This window comes from Heloderma suspectum, chromosome 4, assembly GCF_057233095.1.
Source record: "Heloderma suspectum isolate Gila_16-S chromosome 4, 16-S_ref, whole genome shotgun sequence".
Classification (NCBI taxonomy): Eukaryota; Metazoa; Chordata; class Lepidosauria; order Squamata; family Helodermatidae; genus Heloderma; species Heloderma suspectum.
In genome coordinates, this window is record NC_139461.1 from 275,574,820 (window position 1) to 275,598,931 (window position 24,112).

Genomic DNA, 24,112 nt, shown 5'->3' on the forward strand with positions numbered 1-24,112 from the left:
GTTGTACTAAAATGCTTTATCATGAGGAAGTGAAAGAATTTGTCTACAATACCTACTAAGAAAGTCTCTTTGCGATTTTGGAAGCCAAGAATATCTCCCAAAAGTAAGTGGGTGAGGGTGGAACTTGGAATTACAGAAGACATTGGATTGCTGCCGAAAACATCTTGGCTAGTCCATTCCCTCTTCTGTAACATTTAGTGAAAGTCACAGTGTGGTGGGAAGTCATAAAGTGAATTTCCTTATCTCTGCTCCACATCATTGGTTACCACCAACGAAGGTGGGGAAATTCACAGTATGAAGTTACATGACCACACTGTGAGTTTCACTAGATATTAGAGAGTAGAGAGGGGAAACCAGATAACAGCAATTTGTTTTCAGCAGTAGCCTCATGTCTTCCATAATACCTACTTGTTCCCAGAAGAGATCATCCAGGAAGGATCACAGAAGGTGGTTTTGCTGTTCTTGAAAAATAAATTAAGCTAAAATGGCAACCCTTTTGATGTCCCAGAATGTTTTTTCTCTACCCTTCAGAGCCATTAACCTTATAGCAAACAAGGAGTAATGTTTGCCAATTAACCTTGCAAAAGCTTAAAAACATGTAATAATTTTGAGTTAATATGCTGTGTATGAAATTATCTTTAAAAATAAAATTAATGAAGTCCGTTCAGTTTTAAGAAGAAACTGTGTCACCTTTCTTATTTATTTCATTTATAGCTCTTCAGTGTTCTGTCAAAATATAATTATGCATAAAAGATTAATAATCAGAAATGAAATGAATGTATCTCCCACTGCTAACCTATATGCATATGCCTTTTTAAAAAAAATGATGATGAAACCCATGTTTGTTTGTTGGGGGGGGGGCATTTAAATATATTACTGTAAGCCTTAAGTTGTTGCAAGTGGTTTATATAATATGAAGTATTAGTCATCTGTTGGGATTTGGGGATGTCCTGAGCAACATAGCTTAGTTGTGACTTTGCCATCCACCAATTTGGGATAATGCTGAAACTCATGGAAAAGCTGCAAACTCTAGAGCAGAGCTGGAGAATCTTTTTTTCTGTCAGGGTTCCCATTTCTTTGTGGGTAATCTTTCAGGAAGGATGCCCATCGTAGGCAGACCTAGAGACAGAAGTGGGTTGCCCATCTCCTTTTATTCTTTCTTCTAACCTTTCTCTCTCTTATCTCTTTCTCTGATACCTCTTTCTCTCTGTCTCTGTCTCTTTCTCTGTCTCTCTCCCTTCCTGCCTAGCAGGCTGACAGGAGAGGAGTATATTGTCAGAAGGCTTTTTTAAAAAGGATGAGGACTGTTGCAGCCCTAGAGCTGCAGGTTGCTCACCTCACCTCTACCCTAAAGCCCGGATGAAAAGGGCAACTTAAAATAAACCATCTTAAAGAAATATGCTGACCGTAGAAGAAAAAAACATTTGAACCTGATCTACCTAAATTGACAGAATATTCTCAGCTATCCAGGAGCTCAGTATTGTCAGCCAGACCAGATGCTTTTGTTACTTTTGGAGAGGTTAAAACTGTTAATTTTACTACATCACTTTTGTGTAGTCCATATGGTACACATTTCCATTTTTATTCGCTATACCAGAACAGACTTTAGTATTGAGTTGTCCCCACTAGCATGCTAGATAGTAACATGCATTATAGCCCATTCACATAAGGTACAATGAATGACATACATAATTGGCAAGATAAAATTATGTCATGGCAATTTTATCAGTTAATGTAGATGTGCAAAGCTTGCCTTTATTTCAGTGACTATTTCAACATCTCCTCAGGTTTATCGCAAATATCTGTGGATCCCCAAGTATAGGTTCACATCTCCAAATATAGGAATGAGAAGGGAAGTAAACTGGGAAACCTTTGGAGAGGGAGACACTTCTGCCTTTCACCCTTCCTCCAAGAGGACACACTTCCATGTCCATTAATGCAGCAGTACCTGAAACAGTAGCCTAGCATGGGCCAGACTAGATGTTACGTACATTGAATGAATGCTTTTCCAATGGGAACTCCCCTTGAAATGCAAACAGCAGCTTCAGAAAGCAGATTTGTTTCAGGGCCATGGCAAGGAGATAGAGTTAAACTCCCCTTCCCACCCACTCCTACAGTCCCAAGGCTGCAGTACCCAGGCTTCCCTGCAGCTGCTAATTACTTAACAAAACTGTGTACATCAATTGCATTCACGCAATCAACATCACCTTTAGTTTGGCCCTGTGTTTTCCATATTGCACGTCTGTTCATTCCCCACGCAAGTGAATGCAGTCCATTAATTTGTATAGAGGAAAAGGGGCTATAATCTGGAAAACCCCTGTTCCCAAAGTCGTAGGGGAAAAGGGCAGTAATCCGGAAAACTCTTGCTGTGGAGAGCAGACTTGTCTACTCTTGTTCCCAAAGTCTGCAACCCTCTATGGCACTTAAGAATAAGGAAATCACATTTTCTCAGATTTGTCCAAATGCAACTTGTACAAAAGTACAGAATAAAGGGATTTTGGCACTCCTGTACACACAATGATAAATGCCACAGAAATGTTTTCTGAGTGTTTGTTTCCTTCATCAGACCCATTAACTTGCATATGATCTAATTTGCAAGTTCATTGCTAATTCATATTTCAGTTCTAGCAAATTGTCTTTTTGCAACAAAAAACACTAACTGCTCTTTTACCTAGCACAGTGGGATACTGTGTACCAGCGTTATTTACTGAGAACCAAGAGTGTTCATATCCATTCCATAGAGGAAGTTCTCTGTAATAGCTAGGGGAAAGGGAGATGTGGTTATCATCACAGAATTACCAAAGTGCCTGAACGCTTTGGTAATTGACAAGGACAGTGGAACAACTCTTTTGGTGTCAAGGAAGAGGAATCGCAAACGCACCTGATAGAAGTGTGGCCAGAATGTACTGATAGCAAGTTCTGCCTTCACCCATCCTTCTGTAACAATCCCAGAGACGTTCCAGATAGGGTTGCCTTGAGGTCCACCATTGACCTTCACATAAACGTTCAATGATCCAGGACTTGAGCGGTCTCGGCTGGACAGGTAGTAATGAAAGTCAATGCAGTGAGTATCATTTTCCTTGAGTGTTGGTAAAAGCAAATGAGCTTTTTGTCCAGATGCCCTCCCAGAGCTATTCACCATCATGAAGGAGCCTAGAGATAAGCGAGAAGCAAAGAGGGAGGATAACAGAGAAAATAAGGTCAGTGGTTTCTTTGACTTCCCCCTGCAACAATACCATGATGAAGAGCCAATAGTTCTAAATCCTCTGCTCAGTAGTCAGAAAACAAAGCAGGTATTCATGTCAAAGAACTCGAGCCTATTATTTTATGCCAGCACTTATCTGAAAAAGACAAGACATCAAAATTACAGGAGTGACAAATAAATTTGCACCCACTGCCTCCTCCACCAGTTAAAGAGGATTATTTATTACTGTTTTCAAACTGTCCAACCAGAGTTTCAGATGGGCTGACAGCAAAATATTTACACCACGCATGAAGAGAGCATACACATTCTTCTTCATTCTACTAAACTCTTAGGAAGTTGCCAGATCCTCCCAACTGCACATACAACCACTATTAAACTGGATGCTCTTATAGCTGAATCTTTTGATTACAATACATCATTGAACAGGCGCAATTTTTAATGGCATGCAAAAGTGTGGGATTTCTCCATTGGATTGCAGTTCTAGGAGCCAAGTAGCTCACTTGACCGTAGAGTTCACCAGCCAAAACCAAGGGAGCTAGCCCTAGGCTGAATAGTACCTCATATGAGGAACTTCTTACATGCTCTCCTCCATTTATTCAGCTTTGGAATATGTCATTTTTAATTGCATTTGTAGCCCATTTCACAACTTTGACACAAGATTTGCATGCACAATATATCCTAGTCATGTAAGGTGAGAAATTTGCATGCATGGCTCAGATTGTAATCACTCAAATTACACACCATTTCATGAATGGGCACTGATGTAAATTTTCCCACAAATAAATAAAAACAAAAGAAAGCTAACACAATGCGGCTATGCCAACTTTACAAGTTGTTTTACTGTTGAGTGGATAGTTGAGTGGATAGTAGATAGCCAGCCGCTCCAAAGACCAGCACCCGCCAAGCAGTTGCCTGGGTTACCTGCCCCTGAATCACATTCTCTTAATGGTTGTGGTGTAGTCTCACCTTTTGACACTGGAAGCTCCTCCTAAAGGTGGAGAACTGTTATGGGTCACCCTTGGGGGCATGGGCCCCTCCATCCTAATGCCCTTCCCCCTCCAGCCCCACCCACTTCCCCAAAGCCACACTCCCTGACATAATAGGAATCCCCTTCTCCGTGTGCAGAAAGGTTTGGAGTAATTATTCAGTACCTCTCTCTATACAGAGAAAGGAGTCTCTTCCTCTAGGCAGAGTGAGGCACAGAAAAAAAACAAACCCCATTCTCTACCTTACTGTACATGGAGAAAGGGGCAGAAAGGGACTGTTCAGAGCTAGAGAAAGGCAACCTCTCTCTTGTGCTCTTAGCACCCACCAATCACTAATTGGAGAGGGGCGGGCCTGGGAACCCAGAGCAATCAAGTATAGCATCAGCAGCATCCCTCTCCCCCAGATACTGTACTCTGTGGCATACTAGCCATACACCTGAGTGCACCACAGGTGTAGCACACCACAGAGGAAAGTGATCTGTACTGCAAAGTATTACCATTTGCCAATTACAGCTATTTCAAGAGCCCCAAGGCAGGAGGCATTCATCAAATCCAGTCCCGTTGCTTGCCTTTGTGGTGGCTTTTGTAAGTTAACTCATTAGAATGGGATGTATTTCTACTCTGATAATATCTGATCTGTGATAAGTGTCAGGTTCTGTTGCCAGAGTGCCTCTTCTCCATAGCCCTATTCAAGCATTTCTTAAGTGTACAGAATAAACACATGAGGAGGGACAGCATCTAGCCATATCCCCTCATGCATTTCCATTGCCCTGCTAATGCCAATCACCCCTGCTGCATCCTAGCTTATTCAGGGCAACTTGCTTTCACTCATTAACTATCAATACCAAAAAATCTTGAGGACCTTTGTGACTTTCCACATAGCCCCAAACACACCCATCCTGTGTTGCCTAAAACTGTGCAAAGTAATCCCTCTGCCTTTGTATTTTTTCCTTCTCATCTGTCGGGGATGCTCTGACTTGCATTCCTGCATTGAGCAGGGGGCTGGACATGATGGCCCTGTAGGCCCCTTCCAACCCTACTATTCCATGATTCCCCACATTAGGGAAGGTGGATCTTGGGCAGGGGGGTGGGGGGGGGAGGAAGAAAAGTCATATGACTTTCAGGTGAGGGTACACAGTACACTAGTGACACTTATGAGGTGGTCCAAGTGCTTCCTTCCTCCCCACTCCCCCACACTTAAACTGCAAAGCTAAAAGATGTCTTTCCCAAGCCATGGATTCACTGCACAGTGTAGTCAGACTGTCACGCAATTTGCAAATGGGGACGGAAAGGCCCTTAGGATTGATGCTACATAGTTCCCAGGGGCCTTTCTGGACCCATTTGCAAAGTGTGTGACACAGGCCGACTACAGAGCATAGGAAAGATGCAGCTTGGACAGGTACCGTTTAGCTCTGATTTAAAAAAAAAAACCCTGCAGTTTAAAGAAAAAAGGGGGAAACAGCAGGTTTCAGACCACTTCGTAACTCTAATTAGCGTATTGTGTCCCCCCACTTGAAGTCCCCACCACCGCATGATCTTCAGGAATATATTTTCTTCCTGAAGTCTCTATTATTTGGCTGGACTGGACTGAACTTTCATGGGCAGCTTTCCTAATGCCCCTTTTTCATAAAATAGCCTTGGCATCTCCACCCCATCCCCCCCCCCCGAAACCCATTTCAGCAGACACCCTGGTTTTGGGTGGTGACGGCCGACAGGAAGCTCTGGCGTGGGCTGGTCCATGAGGTCACGAAGAGTCAGAAGCGACTGAACGAATAAACAACAAACTATAACAATTGTTGGATGCCTGAATTAAGTGTACTTTTGGGGAGACTCTTTTCTGCAGCCCCTGGGCTGGTACCCATTTTTGCATCTCTGCATCCCACAATCCTGCCCGGTAACAGCTCCTCTGTGGCCTGGAAACACTAGCTCTCCCTTTTGGGGGACATACCCTGCTGCTGTATCCACCCTCTGTGCATCTTGAAAGGTTTAGAGATAGGTTAAAAAAAACCCCTCTCTTATTCACTTTTTTTCCGCTTTCCCTCCGGTTGATCCTTTGAGTTGCTTCTTCCTCCTTTCCCCACTCCTTCTAGTCCTTGCTCTGCCACCGCCTCTTCCTCTCTTGAGCCACACAGCCTTGGCTTGGAGATGCTCATCACTTGTCTCTTCCTTCTGGGATAGCATTCAATAACATGACTGGGACTGGGCCCATTATTACCTTTTAAAAAAACTCCTTTTTTCTCCCAAACACGTGGCTCTAGTTTCCCTTCCCAGGAGCCTTACATGGAAGTTCCCCTTTCTAGTCCAAGTTATCCAAAATGTGCTCCTGTTAATTTGACAAATTGTGCTAGTTTCTGGTCTCCAGCAGGAAGAAAACCAGAGGATATAGTAGGAACAGCACCAGATTAAATTTCCCCAGTCATCTATTATTCCCAAGGGGTTTACTCACCAAAGAAGGTAGATTCAGATGTGCAGAGATGCGTGTCCTGAGCAAATGTGGTAACAAACCTGCTTATTCCAGTTCAGGAATCACTTTTCTGGAGAACTCCGGTTTGCAGAAGGGGTGGGGCAGGGGGTAGGCCTGTGGAGGGTGTTCAACCCTCTGTGAGCCGGATTGGGCCCCAGTGCAGGCTGGGATAGATCTCTGGGCCGGAAGTTGCCCTCCCCTGATTTAAAGGAATGGAGGAAACAGGTACTCTGGTGGATGCATGAGTTTACTGGGGTACCACTAGGGTCAGTTAGAAAATTGGACCCACCCACACACAAGGAAGCGGCTCCCATGCCATTGGGTGTGTGTCTGAGTAATTAAGGGTGCAATCCTATGCGTGTTTAGACACAGAAAAGGCCTACAACTCCCAGCATACAACACCCATGCTGGCTGGGGAATGCTGGGAGTTGTAGGCCTTTTCTCTGTCTAAACGTGCATAGGATTGCGCCCTAAAGGAATGCAGCCACTGGAACCCACAACAACCTATTTTGAGAAGGCCATTTAAAGTTGCACCAAGGTGGGAAAAAAGAGCTTTTCCAGCATTAAAAATAATGATAATTATTAGTTTAATAATTATATTTAAAGTATCTGCTTTGCGGACGTGTGCACACATGCCATCAGGAAAGCTAGCAAAAATAATAATAATAAGAGATTGGGGGAGTGAGTCAGAGAAGGAGAGGAAGGAATATCCATTTTAGCAGTCAGGCATGGTAATTTTTAATCAGATGCAGCCTTCTTGACATTCTCAGTTCCAGCGCTGCTGCCAAATCATGCTACAGATGTATTTCTCTGCTAGTCCTTTTGCAGTTCACAGAAGATTGCGTTTGGAAAGGCTTGTCTCCCGTCTAAGCTATTGAAGTTTGCTTTTCCTTTTGTGTGCCATGTTGCAGCAGTGTGACAGACACCCAGATAAGCCAGATAGGCATCCTGATCAATTCTGCTCGGTGAGCAGCCATATGTGTGGTATTTAGAGCAACAGACTCTAGCAGCTTTTGCCCAAACAAGCTTTTCTCCTACTGCACAGTCTCATACCACAGAAGGGTGTGTGTGTGTGCACGCGTGCATGCATGACTCCTCCTATTTTCAAGTGGGCTATGTAAAATACAAACACACCAGACAGCTACACAGGAGAAGGGAGGGGATCAGAGTAAGTTTACTTACAGGAAAATCATGTTTTCTTGAGAAAACTGGCTGACAAGGCATCTCATGGTGCCTTAGAATACTGGTAGTAAAAAGCAGCAGGCAGGTGTAAGCACTCAGCCACCAGTTAAAATGAATGAAATCAAGTTGTCCTCTGAGCATAATCCTCTGCCCCCCCATCCCATGCCGATCTTTAAAAGTCCCTTGCCATTTAAAGGACTGTAGGGGAATGTCCCCCTCTTCTCCCTCCCCAGCCATTCGAAGTGAAGGAATGAGCACTGCATAAGAGAGGATGTCATTTAATATTTCTCCATCTATTTGCTTACACGCATATTTTATTCACTCTCCCCTGCTCTGCTGTTTTCTGTAGTTCCTCCTGCCCAATGCTGGATTTCATTGCATTTATTGTTGTTTTATTTCTTTATTACATTTATATCCCACCTTTCTTCCATCACAGAACTCAAGGTGGCTACATGTGGTTCCCAGGTGGTCTCCCCTCCAAGCAGTGACCAGACCCAAACCTGCTTAGCTTCAGCAAGGTGGCTGCCTCATGTGCCTTCAGGCTATGCCCTGGGACCATTTATCATTTCATGTAAGCCACCCTGAGAGCTTTTAAAGTGAAGGGTGGCATATAAGTATTTTACATAAATAAACAGTGAGTACATAAACCAAATAGCTTAGAGAAATATGAAGGGTATTCCTTTAAACCTCTTCACGGGGCCACATACTAAATCTGATATGCATGCCAGTATCTGACTGTAGATGTGGTCTATTCACACTTCATTGTTTTCAGTGAAATGCTCACTTAGATGTGCATCCGAATGGTTTCTGAGCATATGTTTAGCTTAACATAATATGATGAAGATAGCACCTGCACTCTCAGATTCACATTTGGATGTGCACTGGAGTTGCAGATGCTGCTTAGCTGCACTGCATAGTTTTCAATGGAATGTACACTTGGATGCACGTCCAGATGTGTACCCAAATGCACATTTCATTGAAAGAACAACAAATGTGTACCCAAATGCACATTGTTCTGTGGACACACATCTGATTTACCCCAATACATACTACAAAGTTTTTTCGCAGGTCTACACTTGTCTTTGTATGGGATGTCAATAGGTTAGTCTTTTTAGTAATCGTCTGGCTTTTAGTAAATGAATTAATTATATTTAATCCAATATGAACATTGCCAAAGCCTCTCTGCTGAAGGAAGGACATTGTTTAAACATTATCTTAAGTGTGAGGTAACATGCAGTTGAATTTTTGAAAACTAGTAATATTTTTTTTTATCAGTTTGGACATCTAGTACAGATTGCAAAAACACAATTGAGTTAAAATGGAGAAAAATCTTACTGCATCATAAATAATGCAAATTTTCAGCTATTACATAATTCAAAAACAACCACTTCCACGAAATATAAACTGATAACCACATGGAGCTATTAGCATTTTAAAACTTTCTAGCACATTTGGGAGCTGTCATCATTTTGGCAACGTTTTGCTTGATATCCTGACAGCCTGCACTGCTTCTTCTAGGCAACGAGAAAAGCAACATCCTGAAGATCTTCCCAGAAGGGTAGCTGTGTTAGTTTGTGTTGCAGTAAAACCAACAAAGAGTCTTGTAGCACCTTAAAGACTAACACATTTATTATGGCATAAGTTTAAGTGGACTAGAGTTGACTTCATCAGATGCATGAAATATTATCCTCTGTGGAATGCATATATACACATTGTCTGGGGAGTGGGGTGGGGGGCAGTGAAAGCAGTGAGGTCAGAGGGAAATGACTGTGGCAGCTGTGGTGGTGGTGATGACAGCAGTGCTGGAAGGCTTCCCCAGCCGCCATTGAAAACTAAAGAGCCTGCACTTTCATAGAAAGTTCCAGCTGCTGCCATGTTTTCCCACCCCTAGTATCATTCCTACAATGAATCCAGTATGCTGGGCACTGGGAAACATGGCAGTGGCCAGAGCTGTTGCTTCAGCCACTATGAGTTCAGTTTCAACCAGGGACAGGTTGTCAGCCACATAAGCAGCAGATTGAGGAGGAGGAGGAGAGGGAAGAGGAGGAGGAAAGCCAAGCTGCCACTACAGTAAGCGTTCCTCCCACCTTAAACCAAGTGCACCACTTCAGGCTCCACACCCAAAACAACACCCCAGTTTTGGGGAACAAAATCTCACCCCTGAACCCAAGTACGTAGCCCTGACCTGCTTCCTGATTGTGCATACAGCTTGATAAACACTGGGGCCAGAGTTAGTGCATGCAATCCCACCTTCACATATGTTCTGTCAAGATGAATCCATTGTCTGAATTGGGCTAGTGACTGAACATACCTCTTTTACTGCAGTCACAGAGCAGAAGATTTGGCCAACTACAAGGTTTAAAAACATGTTTATTTTACTACCAGTAATAATAATTTTGTTGTCTACTTATCTCAGTGAGGATGGAATCAGAGACTAACCATCATGGCTGAATCTACACATAGCAGTTATACCATTATCATACTGTTATCATAACTATTGGTGCCCATTAGTGTCATGTGTACCAATAGTTATGATAACGGTATGATGACGGTATAACTGCTCTGTGTAGATTCAGCCCACGTTGTTTTTTCCCCTCATAATTCCAACACTGCTAATTTTCTGGAATGCTGGCAATCGTATGATAAGACAATTGTATTTTATCATTATTCCCCCCTAAATTAAGCATCCATCCATCCATCCATTGTGCCATTGCTAGTTTCATCTACAAATGTCAAGAAATCAGACAATCTAATCCTAAAGCTGAGGAAAGGCATTCTGCATGCTGACAACGACCAAGGGGTTTGTATTTATTAATGCAGACACAGGAACACATGGTCTTTCAATCATATCAACGGAATGTAATATGTTTTGGTCAATAGGTTACCTAACTTGGTACCTAACTGTTGCTCTATTGCTGCCAGTTTTCTGAATAATAATAATAATAATAATAATAATAATACGGAGAAGGAGGAGGAGAAGGAGGAGGAGAAATTTATATGCTTAGGTCATTCTGGATTAAAAGAAAGATTATTTTTGGAGAAATAAAAAGAATCTTCTAAAAAGACAAGAAGTGTAAAATGGTGCTTGCTACTGTTACTGAGCATACCACTAAAAGTGGGGAATTAAACCATGAAGTGCTCTCTAGATGCCCATAAATTTCATTTCCCCCCTCCTTGGTGCATAATGATGCCTTGATAAGCCTCCTATTATTGATGCATCTGCAACATATATCCTCTTTTCAGAGCTGAAATCGTACTTGGTAACAGATGGTGCCTATTGTGTTTACACATCAGCACTTTATGATTGCATTTTCTCACGTCTACAGTAAAAAAGAAAGCCATAATTGAGTTTTTAATGGCTTTGCACATTGTTCATTAAGATTACATGACTGTGTTCCTGCAGATGACAGCTGAAGAAATGAGCCACCACAAAAGAACCCCTCGTGACCAGCTCAGACGGATCTCAGTCAAGGCTGCTTCAGCATCACCTTTCAGCTGCCACGCTGCTTAAAGGCTAAATTATTGCAGACACCAAAACAGCAAATACACATTTAAGAGTATGGATGTGAAATTACTCAGGCACAAATGTGATTTCCAGCACCTTACATGATTACAACCAAATGAGGAAACCATTTTATGGACTTCCCTTTCCTTCTTCAGTGGTACATGCGAGGGCTTCTTTTCTACCCTCACATGTACAATTGAAGAAGGAGGAAATGGAAATACACCTCACCACAGTGGGAAAGGCTGTGACCACTTGACCTGTGTGCCTGCTCAATCTTCTGTCCAGGTGCTAACTGTGGATGGTCAAGTTCAAGGCATCTGCTCTCCTTTCTTACGTATCTTTATCTTTCAGCTGGACTTGTACCACACAGCCTTACAAACGGAGGATGCTTTCAAATAGAGGTCTGTCCTCTGTACAGAATGGCACAGGGCCATTCTAGCAGCAAACCAGTACACGACATTGATGTTGTTTTGTGATAAAACAGAGAATAAAGAGGACCTGTTCACACTTCAATTTTTATTAGAAATATATTAAAGACGAAATGCAAAGTTTGCTTAATTGGAACTAGCAATGAATTACATTAGGAAAGATGTTCTTTCAATGGTCAGTTAATTTAGAATGATGGCACTACCAAAAGGCCTATTTTGACAATTCTTAAATGATGGTTTTAGACTCTGCCAAGAGATTTTCAGTGGGTAATCTGGCTGCTGAATGTGAACATGGTATTTGCCCAAGTACTAGGGAAACAGAGGAGATCAAACTGACAGAATTGTCTTGTTCAGAAAACACCAGAGTGAAAGCAGGAAGCATTGCTTCCCACTTCTACTCTCAATCTGGTTGGTCTTCAGGCCAGACACCATTAGTGTAAAGGCAGAAGAAAGGAGTTTCCTATCTAGAGAGGATGAGAAACAGAAAGTTATAATCCCACTAAAGGAGTTTTCTTCTGACCATTCAAATATGTAATGGAAAATAAACTACATCTCATTCAACAGATCTGTGTTAGGTTAAAAGCTGTTTTATTGTTCCTACCCTTGGTACTTGGTAAACATTTCAGTACTTAAAAAAAAAATTCTCAAAATACCAGAATTGACTGGGCTATCCCTACTTCAGCATTGCTAATAACAAGGCAGCAGGAGATGACGGTATCCCAGCTGAACTGTTTAAAATCTTGCAAGATGATGCTGTCAAGGTGATGCATGCCATATGCCAGCAAATTTGGAAAACACAAGAATGGCCAACAGATTGGAAAAAATCAATCTATATCCCCATACCAAAAAAGGGAAGCACCAAAGAATGTTCAAACTATCGAACAGTGGCACTTATTTCACATGCCAGTAAGGTAATGCTCAAGATCTTGCAAGGTAGACTCCAGCAATTCAAGGAATGAGAATTGCTAGATGTACAAGCAGGGTTTAGAAAAGGCAGAGGAACTAGAGACCAAATTGCCAATATCCGCTGGATAATGGAGAAAGCCAGGGAGTTTCAGAAAAACATCTATTTCTGTTTTATTGACTATTCTAAAGCCTTTGACTGTGTGGATCATAACAAATTGTGGCTAGGGATGTACGAAAGTCACTTACCTTTTCGCAGGGGTGCTTCGCGGTGGGGGGAGGCGCTTCGTTTCTCCCCCCAAGTTCAGGTGAGGGGGGGGAGGCGTCCCGCCTCGCCCGGCCGAAATTCAGGCCGGGGGGGGAGGCGCCCCGCCTCACCCAGCCGAAATTCAGGCCGGGGAGAAGCGCCCCGTCTCCCCGGCTGCGAAACAAAAAGTAAAAAAAAAAAAAAAAAACCCGTGATAGGCTACGTAACAATTAACGTAGCCTATCACGGCTAGATTTCCAAAGTCAGCCATGATAGGCTACGTAAATCGTTATGTAGCCTATCACGGGTGACTTTGAGAAAAGAAAAAAAAGCGCGTATGCAAATGGCGGCGGCCTATGGGCGCCGCCATTTACGTTCCTTATTTGGTCCCGGTAGTCTACGTAAAGATTTACGTAGACTACGTAGACTACCGGGACCAAATAAGGAACACAAATGGTGGCGCCCATAGGCCGCTGCCATTTGCATACGCACTTTTTTTTTTTTTCAAAGTCACCCGTGATAGGCTACGTAACGATTTACGTAGCCTATCATGGCTGACTTTGGAAATCTAGCCATGATAGGCTACGTTAATCGTTACGTAGCCTATCACGGGGTTTGTTTTTTTTTAACACTTTACTTTGTAATGGCGGCGGCGGCAGCCGGTCGGAAGACCGGCTGCCGCCCCCACCGAAAGGCCGACGAACCACCGCCGGGACCCACCGCTGGGAGGGACATTCGCCAAAGGTAAGTCCCATCCCAGGGGGGGGCGGGGGGGCAGAGAATTTCACCGCCGATTTCGGGGGGCCGAATGCGTTGGCGCTCGGCCCCCCGAAGATTCGGGGAGAAATTCTCCGCCATCCCTAATTGTGGCAAGTTCTTGGTGGTATGGGGATACCAAGTCATCTTGTCTGCCTCCTGAGGAATCTGTATAACAACCAAGTAGCAACGGTAAGAACAGACCACGGAACAACGGACTGGCTTAAGATTGGGAAAGGAGTACGGCAGGGTTGTATACTCTCACCCTACCTATTCAACCTGTATGCAGAACACATCATGCAACGTGCTGGGCTTGATGAAGCCAAGGCTGGAGTTAAAATCGCTGGAAGAAACATTAACAATCTCAGATATGCAGATGATACCACTTTGATGGCTGAAAGTGAGGAGGAGCTGAGGAACCCCATGATGAAGGTGAAAGAAGAAAGTGCAAAAGCTGGGTTGCAGTTCAACCTCAAAAAACCCAAGATTATGGCAACCAGCTTGATTGATAACTGGCAGATAGAGGGAGAAAAGGTGGAGGCAGTGGCAGACTTTGTCTTTCTAGGCGCAAAGATTACTGCAGATGCTGACTGCAGCCAGGAAATCAGAAGACGTTTACTTCTTGGGAGGAGAGCAATGACAAATCTTGATAAAATAGTGAAGAGCAGAGACATCACACTGACAACAAAGGTCTGCATAGTGAAAGCAATGGTATTCCCCATAGAAACCTATGGCTGCGAGAGCTGGACCATAAGGAAGGCTGAGCGAAGGAAGATAGATGCATTTGAACTGTGGTGCTGGAGGAAAATTCTGAGAGTGCATTGGACTGCAAGAAGATCAAACCAGTCCATACTCCAGGAAATAAAGCCAGACTGCTCACTTGAGGGAATGATATTAAAGACAAAACTGAAGTACTTTGGCCACATCATGAGAAGACAGGATACCCTGGAGAAGATGCTGATGCTAGGGAAAGTGGAAGGCAAAAGGAAGAGGGGCCGACCAAGGGCAAGGTGGATGGATGATATTCTGGAGGTGACAGATTCAACCTTGGGGGAGCTGGGGGTGGCGATGGCTGACAGGAAGCTCTGGCGTGGGCTGGTCCATGAAGTCATGAAGAGTTGGAAGCGACTGACCGAATAAACAACAACAATCCCTACTTCACCCAGTAAAATGAAATTTAAAATAGCTCTCCAGAAGCCTCCAATATGCACAGTGCCACCACCTGCACAGAGTTATTTATTTATTTATTTATTTATTTATTTTATTAATCACCCATCTGGCTAATCACCCATCTGGCTGGTCACCCAGCCACTCTGGGTGATGTACAACAATAAAAACAGTTCAAAATAATAAAATTCTACATTAAAAATATCACTTTTCTAAAATTATCCTAACCCACCTCAAATGCATGCCTGAACAACCACATTTTTAATGTGTGGCGGAAGCTCATGTTAAGTGCTGGAACACAACACCACCACTTGCACTTTAAGGTGTTTGCACCTTCAAGGCAAACACAAGGATCACTCAAAGCTCACCCCCCTCCACATCAAGGTGCATAGTATCCAAGGCTAGCCAAGTTATTTTGGCACTTGAGGCAGAAAATCCCACATGTACCTCTCTTCCTCCCTGGCATTAAAATACAGTTGTCATCAGCAGCAGCAGCAACAACAACAAACCAACAAACCTTTCATGACATGTAATTTCAGCTTTCTGAGGCACCTGCTACATTCTGTCTAATAGTAGGGTTTGTCCTGGATTTCCAGCACTGAACATGATTACAACCAAATGAAGAAACTGTTTTATGGACTTCCCTTTGGAAAGTTCACACAATATATTTAGCGTCCATACAACCACTAGAAAAAGTACTGGTATAATAACTGGAACAGCTGCAATAACTATGATGGTTCAATTCACACATTGTTTTCCCATCTGAACACATACTCAGAGAATGGTCAAGACGATATTGATAGGCAGATCCCACATTTCATTTGGAATGAGAACATCTGAACTAGCTTATTTTGGAGGATTTCTGCTAGATATCCTAAATTAATTCAACCAGCCATCCCTATTCTAAATTGGCCCCATCATGTTCTTGAGGTCATAAAAAATCCAACAGGGTCTAGACCTGTCCTTGCTGCTCTCCCTGCCAACCAAGAGATATCTCCACCAACCACTTTACTTTCCCTAACTTATCAAGGTGAGAGATGGTAACAGGGAGGACTCTGCATTACTAGCCATAGTAGGACCTCAATATTTAGTTCCTGGGCACAGCTGTAAGCAGGCCCAGTGTCAGGGGTTGGTAAGACTGGGTAGCTGCCAAGGGCTCACAGGCTCAGAAGGGCCCATTTCTGGTGACCCCAAAGTCCCTCCACATACTACAGCCACCACCAGATCCTGGAGACCCATGTCAACATGAGAAACTGGCCAGTGCAGCTCTTCAGAGAGCCAGCCAGACCCAAATGGCTGGCTCTCAGGGGTTCTTCCTCAGAGCCAGGCATTGTAGAGACTGGAGAGGTGTCCCAGTAGATCACTGTGCCATAGGCTGCCTGTTCTCCAGAGTAGCTGCTTGACCTCTGTTTTGCAATGACAGTAGCAATGGGATGGAAGGGGGTAGGAAGCAGTGACAGTGGAGAAAGCAGGGAAGAAGAGGAGGGGGAGGGGCTTTCAGCAGCATCATGCCCAAAGGCACCCTGATGTCTGGCACCAGCCCTGGCTGTGAGCAATGAGCATACAGGACAGTATCTGGGGCTGAAAGGAACCACAGGACTGAATCATGAGGCTGTACTGTTTACTAATGATGCCTGATGCCTTCATTGTAGCCAGCCCTTTACTGCAATTTGGGGGAGTTTGGGAAATAGAATGGGTAGTGGGGGAGGGTTGTGAGGGTGCTTACATGCTGAAACATACCCATGGAAGATTGACCTACTCCAGAAAGGCCTAAATGGATACAGCAGGATGGGCCCCTGAACTCTCTAATTCAACTCCCCCACACATTCCTTCAGACTCTGACTGTATCACTAGACTACTTTCATGAACAAATGTATTCAAGCATTTAACCAACTATCTTTATACCCCTTTGGACGTAGAAAGATACGATTATCTATTTCTCACTGTATTCTGTCATTTAATAGATAGCCATTTTTGCCTTCCACAATCAAACATAATAGATGAACAATTTGAACATTGTTAACATAATTTTGTGTTATGACTGGATAATGTATGGCGTAATGAATCGACAGTGTTCATACATTTAAATGCCTACAGTTTCTAGAACCTTAACAGATATAATCATTAACAACCTGAAGGGCGACGAGAGGCTTTAATTATACACAGTACCAAAATTAAGATGAGAATGCAACTTTGAAATAACAGAATTTCCCTTTAATACATATGGGATCTTTTATGGAAGGGTTCTTCTAGGTTTATACAAGGGTTGTTTAACCCTTGAATAACCTACGCCACCCAGGTTCACATGACATGACAAGCCATGGTACACACCCACCATAGCTTGCATATTCAAAAGGGTGGCTGACACACTCCGCAAAGCTCCACAGGTTAATTAACCCACAGTGGCTTAGCATTACATGTGAACTAACTCACTGAGTTCAGTAGTTCTTGCTCCCAGTAAAGTGTGTATACATAGGAAAACTGTTTCCTGAATATTGTTTTATTATTTCAATGTCATTCAATGACATTCAATGGGATTAAAACAGAACACAAATTTATTAAAGGGACATGTCAAAAAAATAGCTATCAAGAAGACTAGTATGTACACTAACCTCTTGAGCTGTCATAGATCCCAAACAAAATGTAATAACTCCATTCACAAGCTGAGCCCAATCCATGACACATTCCTTTTGTGGGTATAGCTATGTGTTTTTCCCACTAGAGCCTCCAGTAACACAATGGTTATACTGTACATTCACTCCACTCATGAACTGCTCCAGGCTTGCGAGTGTCTTCCCATCATACATTTCAGGTGAGATGGTCCTCCCAGGCAACTTCCCCTACTCCCTGCACTCCTGGTCAAAACTGATCCTTCTGCTAAATGTTGTGGCAAAGGAAGATTAATATTCAACCAATGGGGAGAGCAATCCTATCACCACTAGACACTGTCTAGAAGGCCATAGGATTTTTCAGTTCCCAGAAACCGCACTCCCCTCCCCCTCCCCTCCCCTCCCCTCGTAGCTGGGGTGATTCTCTCCACACTGGCTGATTCTCCATGGAGAGATCCAAAAGGGGGTGGGGAGGAGACCGCAGAAGCCTCTTTATGAGGCTTCCTATGCACTGCACAGCCTCCCCACCACCACTCTGAGGTCCCTAGCTAGACACACAAAATCACACATTTAGCGAGGGATGTGCAAACCCACCCCCACCTGGGTTCTCTGGGCACCCACCCAGCCCCTGTCCCCACTTGCCAGTCCCCAGACTGTGCTTGAGCCTCTCCCATTCCCAATGAACAGCCTGCACGTCATCCCAGCAGCTTTGTTGAGCTCCACAGTCACCATTTTTTGAAAAATAAAATAGCGATTGCAAAATGTGCATATTTGCATATGCGTAAAAATGCGCATTTTTGTGAATGTGCATTTTTGTGTATGCACTAAAATGTGAATTTCCATAATATGTGCATTTTTGTACATACGCAAATATGCACATCCACAAAAACTGCATTTCCGTACACACACAAATATGTGCATTTTTGCATTCACCATTTTATTTTTCAAAAATTGGTGACTGTGGAGCTCAATGAGGCCACTGGGGTGAGTGTGGGCTGCTCACCGAGTGCAGGCAGGGATGAGCGAGGGCAGGGGCTCAGTGAGTGGGGCTTGGGGCTGCAGACAGGGGTGGTTCCATTGGATTCCTGGATGGAATCAGGCGTCCAGGAATCCAGCTTCCAGAGGCCGGCGACTATCTTCATAGGATTGCACCCTAAAACAATTAAACAAAATGACCTTTACCCAAAGAAAGCCACTCTGGAAAAGGAGTGCCCCAAATAAAAGACACACCCATAAAAGAAATGCCAGGCCAATGGCCAATCAGGCCATAAAAAGGCCATAAAATTCCTTCCCAGTACCCAGAGTCATCATTCAGTGTCACAGGGGCTCACTCAACTTCAGGTTTCATGAATTTGGGGAGATATGGGCCAAAGCCATGGGCACAGTGAGGCTCATTCTCCAGACCTGTGTTCTATTCATCCCTGCTAGCTCCTCTCTTCCTGAAGGCAGATGTCATAGAACAAGGGCAGGCAATCTTTCTTTTTGTCAGTGGATGCATTCCCTAATCTGCTGGGGACTGCATGCTGGCAGTGAGCAGGACTGAAGTTAGCAGTGGGCAGGACCAGAATCAAAAGTGGGTGAGTAGCCCCTTTTCTCTTTCTGCCTTTGTTTTTTTGTCTTTCTTTCTGTCATCCCCTTTCTCTCCCTCTTCTTTCCCATGCAACAGGCTGCCAGGGAAGGCACAGATCACTCTTGCTAGAGGTCCGAACTAACCACATGCAGGGAGCTTTTGAAAATACATTGAGCGCAGGATGAAATTACATAGAGGGCCTAAACCTGTGCACCTCTACCATAGAACAATGAGATGTTTCAATGTGCAAACTTGAAGTAATGTTTGTTTTCAGATATCAGGGAATCATGAAACTTTTACGTATTTATTTTACATATTCAAACTATTAAGAGCTTGATCTACTAAACATTCTTACATATATATAAGCAACTTATATACAGTATCTTCTTAAGACATGAGATTTTGTTATTCATTCCACAGTTGGAGGCTTTCCAAATACACAGAGCACTAATTCAAAAAGTGTCTCAATATTGATATTCTTTAAAAATAATATTTATGGATCTGACATCATGTCCTGTAAAGAGGACTATTCATTCTATTTAAAATCATTTCAAACATCCTGGGGGGTGGGGGAGGAAGGACAATAACTGGTAACAGTAACACCAGCTGAGTGAACAAGAAAGAGGTAAAGAAATGTTTTCCACATGTTTTTAAGAAAATTGAGGTCATTTCATGAAGCAATCACATAATTGTTTGACTTTGTAGCAGTTTGCACACTCAATCACATCCTTTTAAAAATGTGCAGCCTCACAGGCTACTGTTCTCTGCTTCTCACAGACTACTTAAACTAAGGAATCCAAGCTTTCCCACAGCTTCATAACTGCAATCCACCACAGATGTTCTTTGGAGATACCCCTGATTGAACAACAACTGATTGCAGACATTTTCAATGGCTTCCCAGGCCTGGTCACTGGTCAATCACAGGTATTATCAAGCTGGATGCTGGTTTTAAAAGGCCTCTGACAGCTAAATAATGGCATTGTTAGATCATCAGCATCTTTCACTGGCTTCTTCCAACCAACTGATAATTTGAGACAGAATGAAAGAATGAGTGTCTTCTGGTAGGGAGGAGGAGGAGTACTGTGTACTCTGCCTGCACAGTAGGGAAAAGCAAACCAAACACAGGCAAACAGAGCATGAGAGCAAGCATGTCCATCAGCAAATAAGATGAAGGCACATACCCGCAAACAAACAAAATAATATAAATGACACATGGGAAGTCACAGTACCACTCAAATTCAGCAACAATTAGCTCTTCACCTCAGTTGTGCATCTGACTTTGGGCACCATATTTCAAAAACAACACCTTAAAATGTAGAGGACAACAGCAAATATTAAATGTTAAATATTAAATTGTTGAGTATACAAGGAAACATTGAGCTGCAACCTATTGGCAAAAAGAGAGTAAAGGGGGTGGGGGAAGCCATAAAATTGCAGAGTAATGGAGCAAGTGATGGTGGTGAACATACCATACATTTCTAAGGAAAATCTGGTTAAGATGTTGTCAAGTAAGTACAGAGAATCCAACTCAGTCAGTGAACTCAACAAGATGTCCTTTGAACTCCTTTCTAACTCCATGATTCTATAGGAGACTCTGTTTTTGTAACACACGTATATTGTACAAGAGATATTCAATGCTCAGTTTTCATGAATGAGAAGGTAGTCTGCTATAAAGAACATTGCAGTAATTCAGTCTCAATGTAACTTAAGGCAGGTGCTACAGTAGCCAAGACTGACCTTCTTAGGAACAGGTTGGCATACCAGCTTAAGCTTGGCAGTGGTGCTCTTTGCCACCACTTCCACTGAGGCAACAAGAACAAGATCCAAGTCTGAATTAAGAGCTCTGTTAAACTGTGAAGCTGGTTCTTCAGTGGTAGAATGAACTGTACCACTTCAGATTCACAGACTTCCAAGTATACTGGCCAGTTCTGGCTGATTGCACAAGTCAGGACAGGCAAGGATCTAAAGAGCAAGTAATAGGCCTCAGTCCTCCAAGCAGTTTGTCTGCATCCTCAGGTTGAACAAGCTGAGAAGTATCTAAAACCTGAGCAGACACTGCAGTAGTCCTGTGCATTCTTGTTTATAATTTACCTGTACAACAGCCAGGGAACTCTGGTTATTGGGTGGTCTATAAAGTAATAAATGAACAAATAAAACAGTGGCATCCAATTCACATGGATACAGGCAGTTTTATCCACAAAATGTCCAGCAAATTGGTCACAGAAGGTCTTCAAGGTTCAAGCTGCTGTATTTCAGATGACAAAGAAGAGAAACAGGTTCTCAGAATGTATGTGTATATATGTGTGTGTATGTGTGTATGTGTGTATGTGTGTGTGTGTATGTGTGTGTGTGTGTATATCTATCTATCTATCTATCTATCTATCTATCTATATACATACAAAAATTCTTAGTACAATTTTTTCCCCCATCCCGAGAACCTGTTTCTCTTCTTTGTGATTTACTCTGGATGCTCACCTCCTTCTGTTTTCTTGTTGTATTTCAGAGCTTACACCCAGGAGACCTTTAACCATCTGAGAAAGCTCTGGACAACACTGAGCAGATGCAATGGTGGTGGAAAAGTAAATTTTCTTCACTTCCATCACTGCCACAGAACAAGATCATAAATGGATTGTTACATGTGTTCTATCATTAGAAATCTTCCACCATTTGTGCTCCAGTCATCAATGCTGTCATTTCATTGCCCTCAGTTCCTCAGAATACCAGTGAGCTGACATGGTTCTGTGGCTATGTTGCACACATTTGGGAATTATTATATTGAGGGCCCAGGTCATCCCATCATTCCAAGCAGAGAGCAGGGCCTCAGCACTACCACTAGCTAAGCTTCCAGGAAAATACTCAAGTTTCTTCCTCAGTATGAGTGTTTGTATGGTATTGACTACAGAGCCTAGAGGATTAATGATTAATTAGCAGCTTCTGGGCATGATTTAATTAGCCATCAATAGCTAATAAAAGCAATTAATCTAGCTTAGTTTCACACATTACAGGAAGTGCAAAAAGGAAAATATGCCAACTAATACCATTTAATGCTTTTGACGTAAATGGCTGAAGAAATGTATGGAGTGTCAGATGTATGTCTGGTTTACAAAACACACTACACTGGAGATGCAGGAGTCACTGATCTAGACATTGCATCAAAAAGGGAGGAAGGTGAAGCATCAAAAACCAGGGGGCCACCCCCGATTATGGAATGCCCTCCCCAGTGCGGTCTGCCTGGCACCAACATTGTCACCTTTGGCACCAGGTTAAGACTTTCCTCTACTCCCAGGCATTTGGCAGCATAAGGTTTTTAATGGGTCCTGGGATTTTTATTGTTGATTGTGTAACATTCTTTTATGTCTTTGTATCTAAATAGTTTATTATGTTGTTATATTGAATTTTTAGGGGTTTAATCTTTGTAAACCTGCCAGAGAGTTTTGGATATTGGGTGGTATAGAAACGTAATACATGAATGAATGAAATCTGAGCATCCAGTTTCAGCAGTTCCTGTACCATCCAAAGTTCCCCGTAGTTCCATCAGGAGAAGGGTATAAAAAAAAAAAGTGCCATGTACAGAATCATACTTAGACTATCTAGATAAGTACAGCATATGATGATTGGTCTCCAAGCTCACCGCAGACGGTGACTGTAGCCATGAAATTAAAAGACGCTTGCTCCTTGGGAGGAAAGCTATGGCAAACCTAGACAGCATAGTAAGAAGCAGAGACATCACCTTGCCGACAAAGGTCCATCTAATCAAAGCTATGGTTTTCCCAGTAGTAATGTATGGCTGTGAGAGCTGGACTATAAGGAAGGCTGAGCGCCTAAGAATCGATGCTTTCGAACTGTGGTGCTGGAGAAGACTCTTACGAGTCCCCTGGACTGCACAGAGGTCAAATCAGTCCATCCTAAAGGAAATCAACCCTGAGTGCTCATTGGAAGGACAGATACTGAAGCTGAAGCTCAAATATTTTGGCCACCTAATGCGACGAGAAAACTCTCTGGAAAAGACCCTGATGCTGGGAAAGACTGAAGGCAAAAGGAGAAGGGGACGACAGAGGATGAGATGGCTAGATAGCATCACGGATGCAATGAATATGAACTTGAGCACACTCCGGGAGAGAGCGGAGGACAGGAAGGCCTGGTGTGCTATGGTCCATGGGGTCACGAAGAGTCGGACACGACTGAATGACTGAACAAAACAAAATGATGATTGGTAGCCTGGGGCTTTCTAGTGTCTCAAATGTCTCCCTCAGTTCCTTCAACAGGCCAGGCAAAGGTTATTAAACTGGTATCTGAAAGGAAGAAGCAATCTGAAATAGATATTCTAGCAACAAAGATGTGATCGTTTATTTTTCCAGCTTTATATATTTATTTTATTACATTTCTATACCACCCAATAGCCGAAGCTCTCTGGGCGGTTCACAAAAATTAAAAGAAATTCATATTTATTTCAGATGAAAGAAGACATACTATATAAAGTTACCCTCAGAGACATGGTTATAAGTCAGTTAAATGAATAAATTATATAGTCTTCTTTACAAAAGTTCCCTTGGAGTTTAGGTACCAGTGGAAACAACATTGAACTAATCAAACACAGAAGCACAGTAAAATATATGTCCAGTTTATATGATACTTCCTCTCCCCATACACACATGACTGGTCCGACACATGAACAGGAGCAAGCTATGCAGCTCCTCTATGCATCTGTCGGCCACAACTGTACATGCAAGGATGGAGTGACCAATTTCCATCATGTGTATCAAAGCTATCATGGAATGCAACAATTGGTATGTGCACAGGCAGAAATTGAACAATCCATCCCTGCATGTGCAGGTGGAGAAGATGAAGAAAGGACAGTGCACCAGGTTGGGGGGGGGGGATAGGAGATGTGCATGTTCACTCCTGTCCATACATGGGGCTGGGGTAGAGGGAGTATAATCTGAAATGGCTATTGTGTCAAAGGGCGTCATCACACCAGGCCTTTTATCCCACAGCTTACCAGGGCTTCTGCTTCCAGATTCTTTGGGGGATTAAGATTGGCTCCTTACACAGGCTGGCATGGGCTGTTTGTCTTTCTTGGAAAGTTACTG

General features: G+C 43.1%; 1 protein-coding gene across 1 annotated transcript in view; it reads right to left on the reverse strand.

Moving 5' to 3' along the window:
• PTPRT (protein tyrosine phosphatase receptor type T) overlaps positions 1–24,112 on the reverse strand; it is an 838,546-nt gene that overhangs the window by 722,464 nt on the left and 91,970 nt on the right. The window contains exon 3 of the mRNA XM_084851682.1: positions 2,882–3,153. Within this exon, the coding sequence (XP_084707808.1) occupies positions 2,882–3,153 (272 nt within the window). The remainder of the gene's footprint in view (positions 1–2,881; positions 3,154–24,112) is intronic.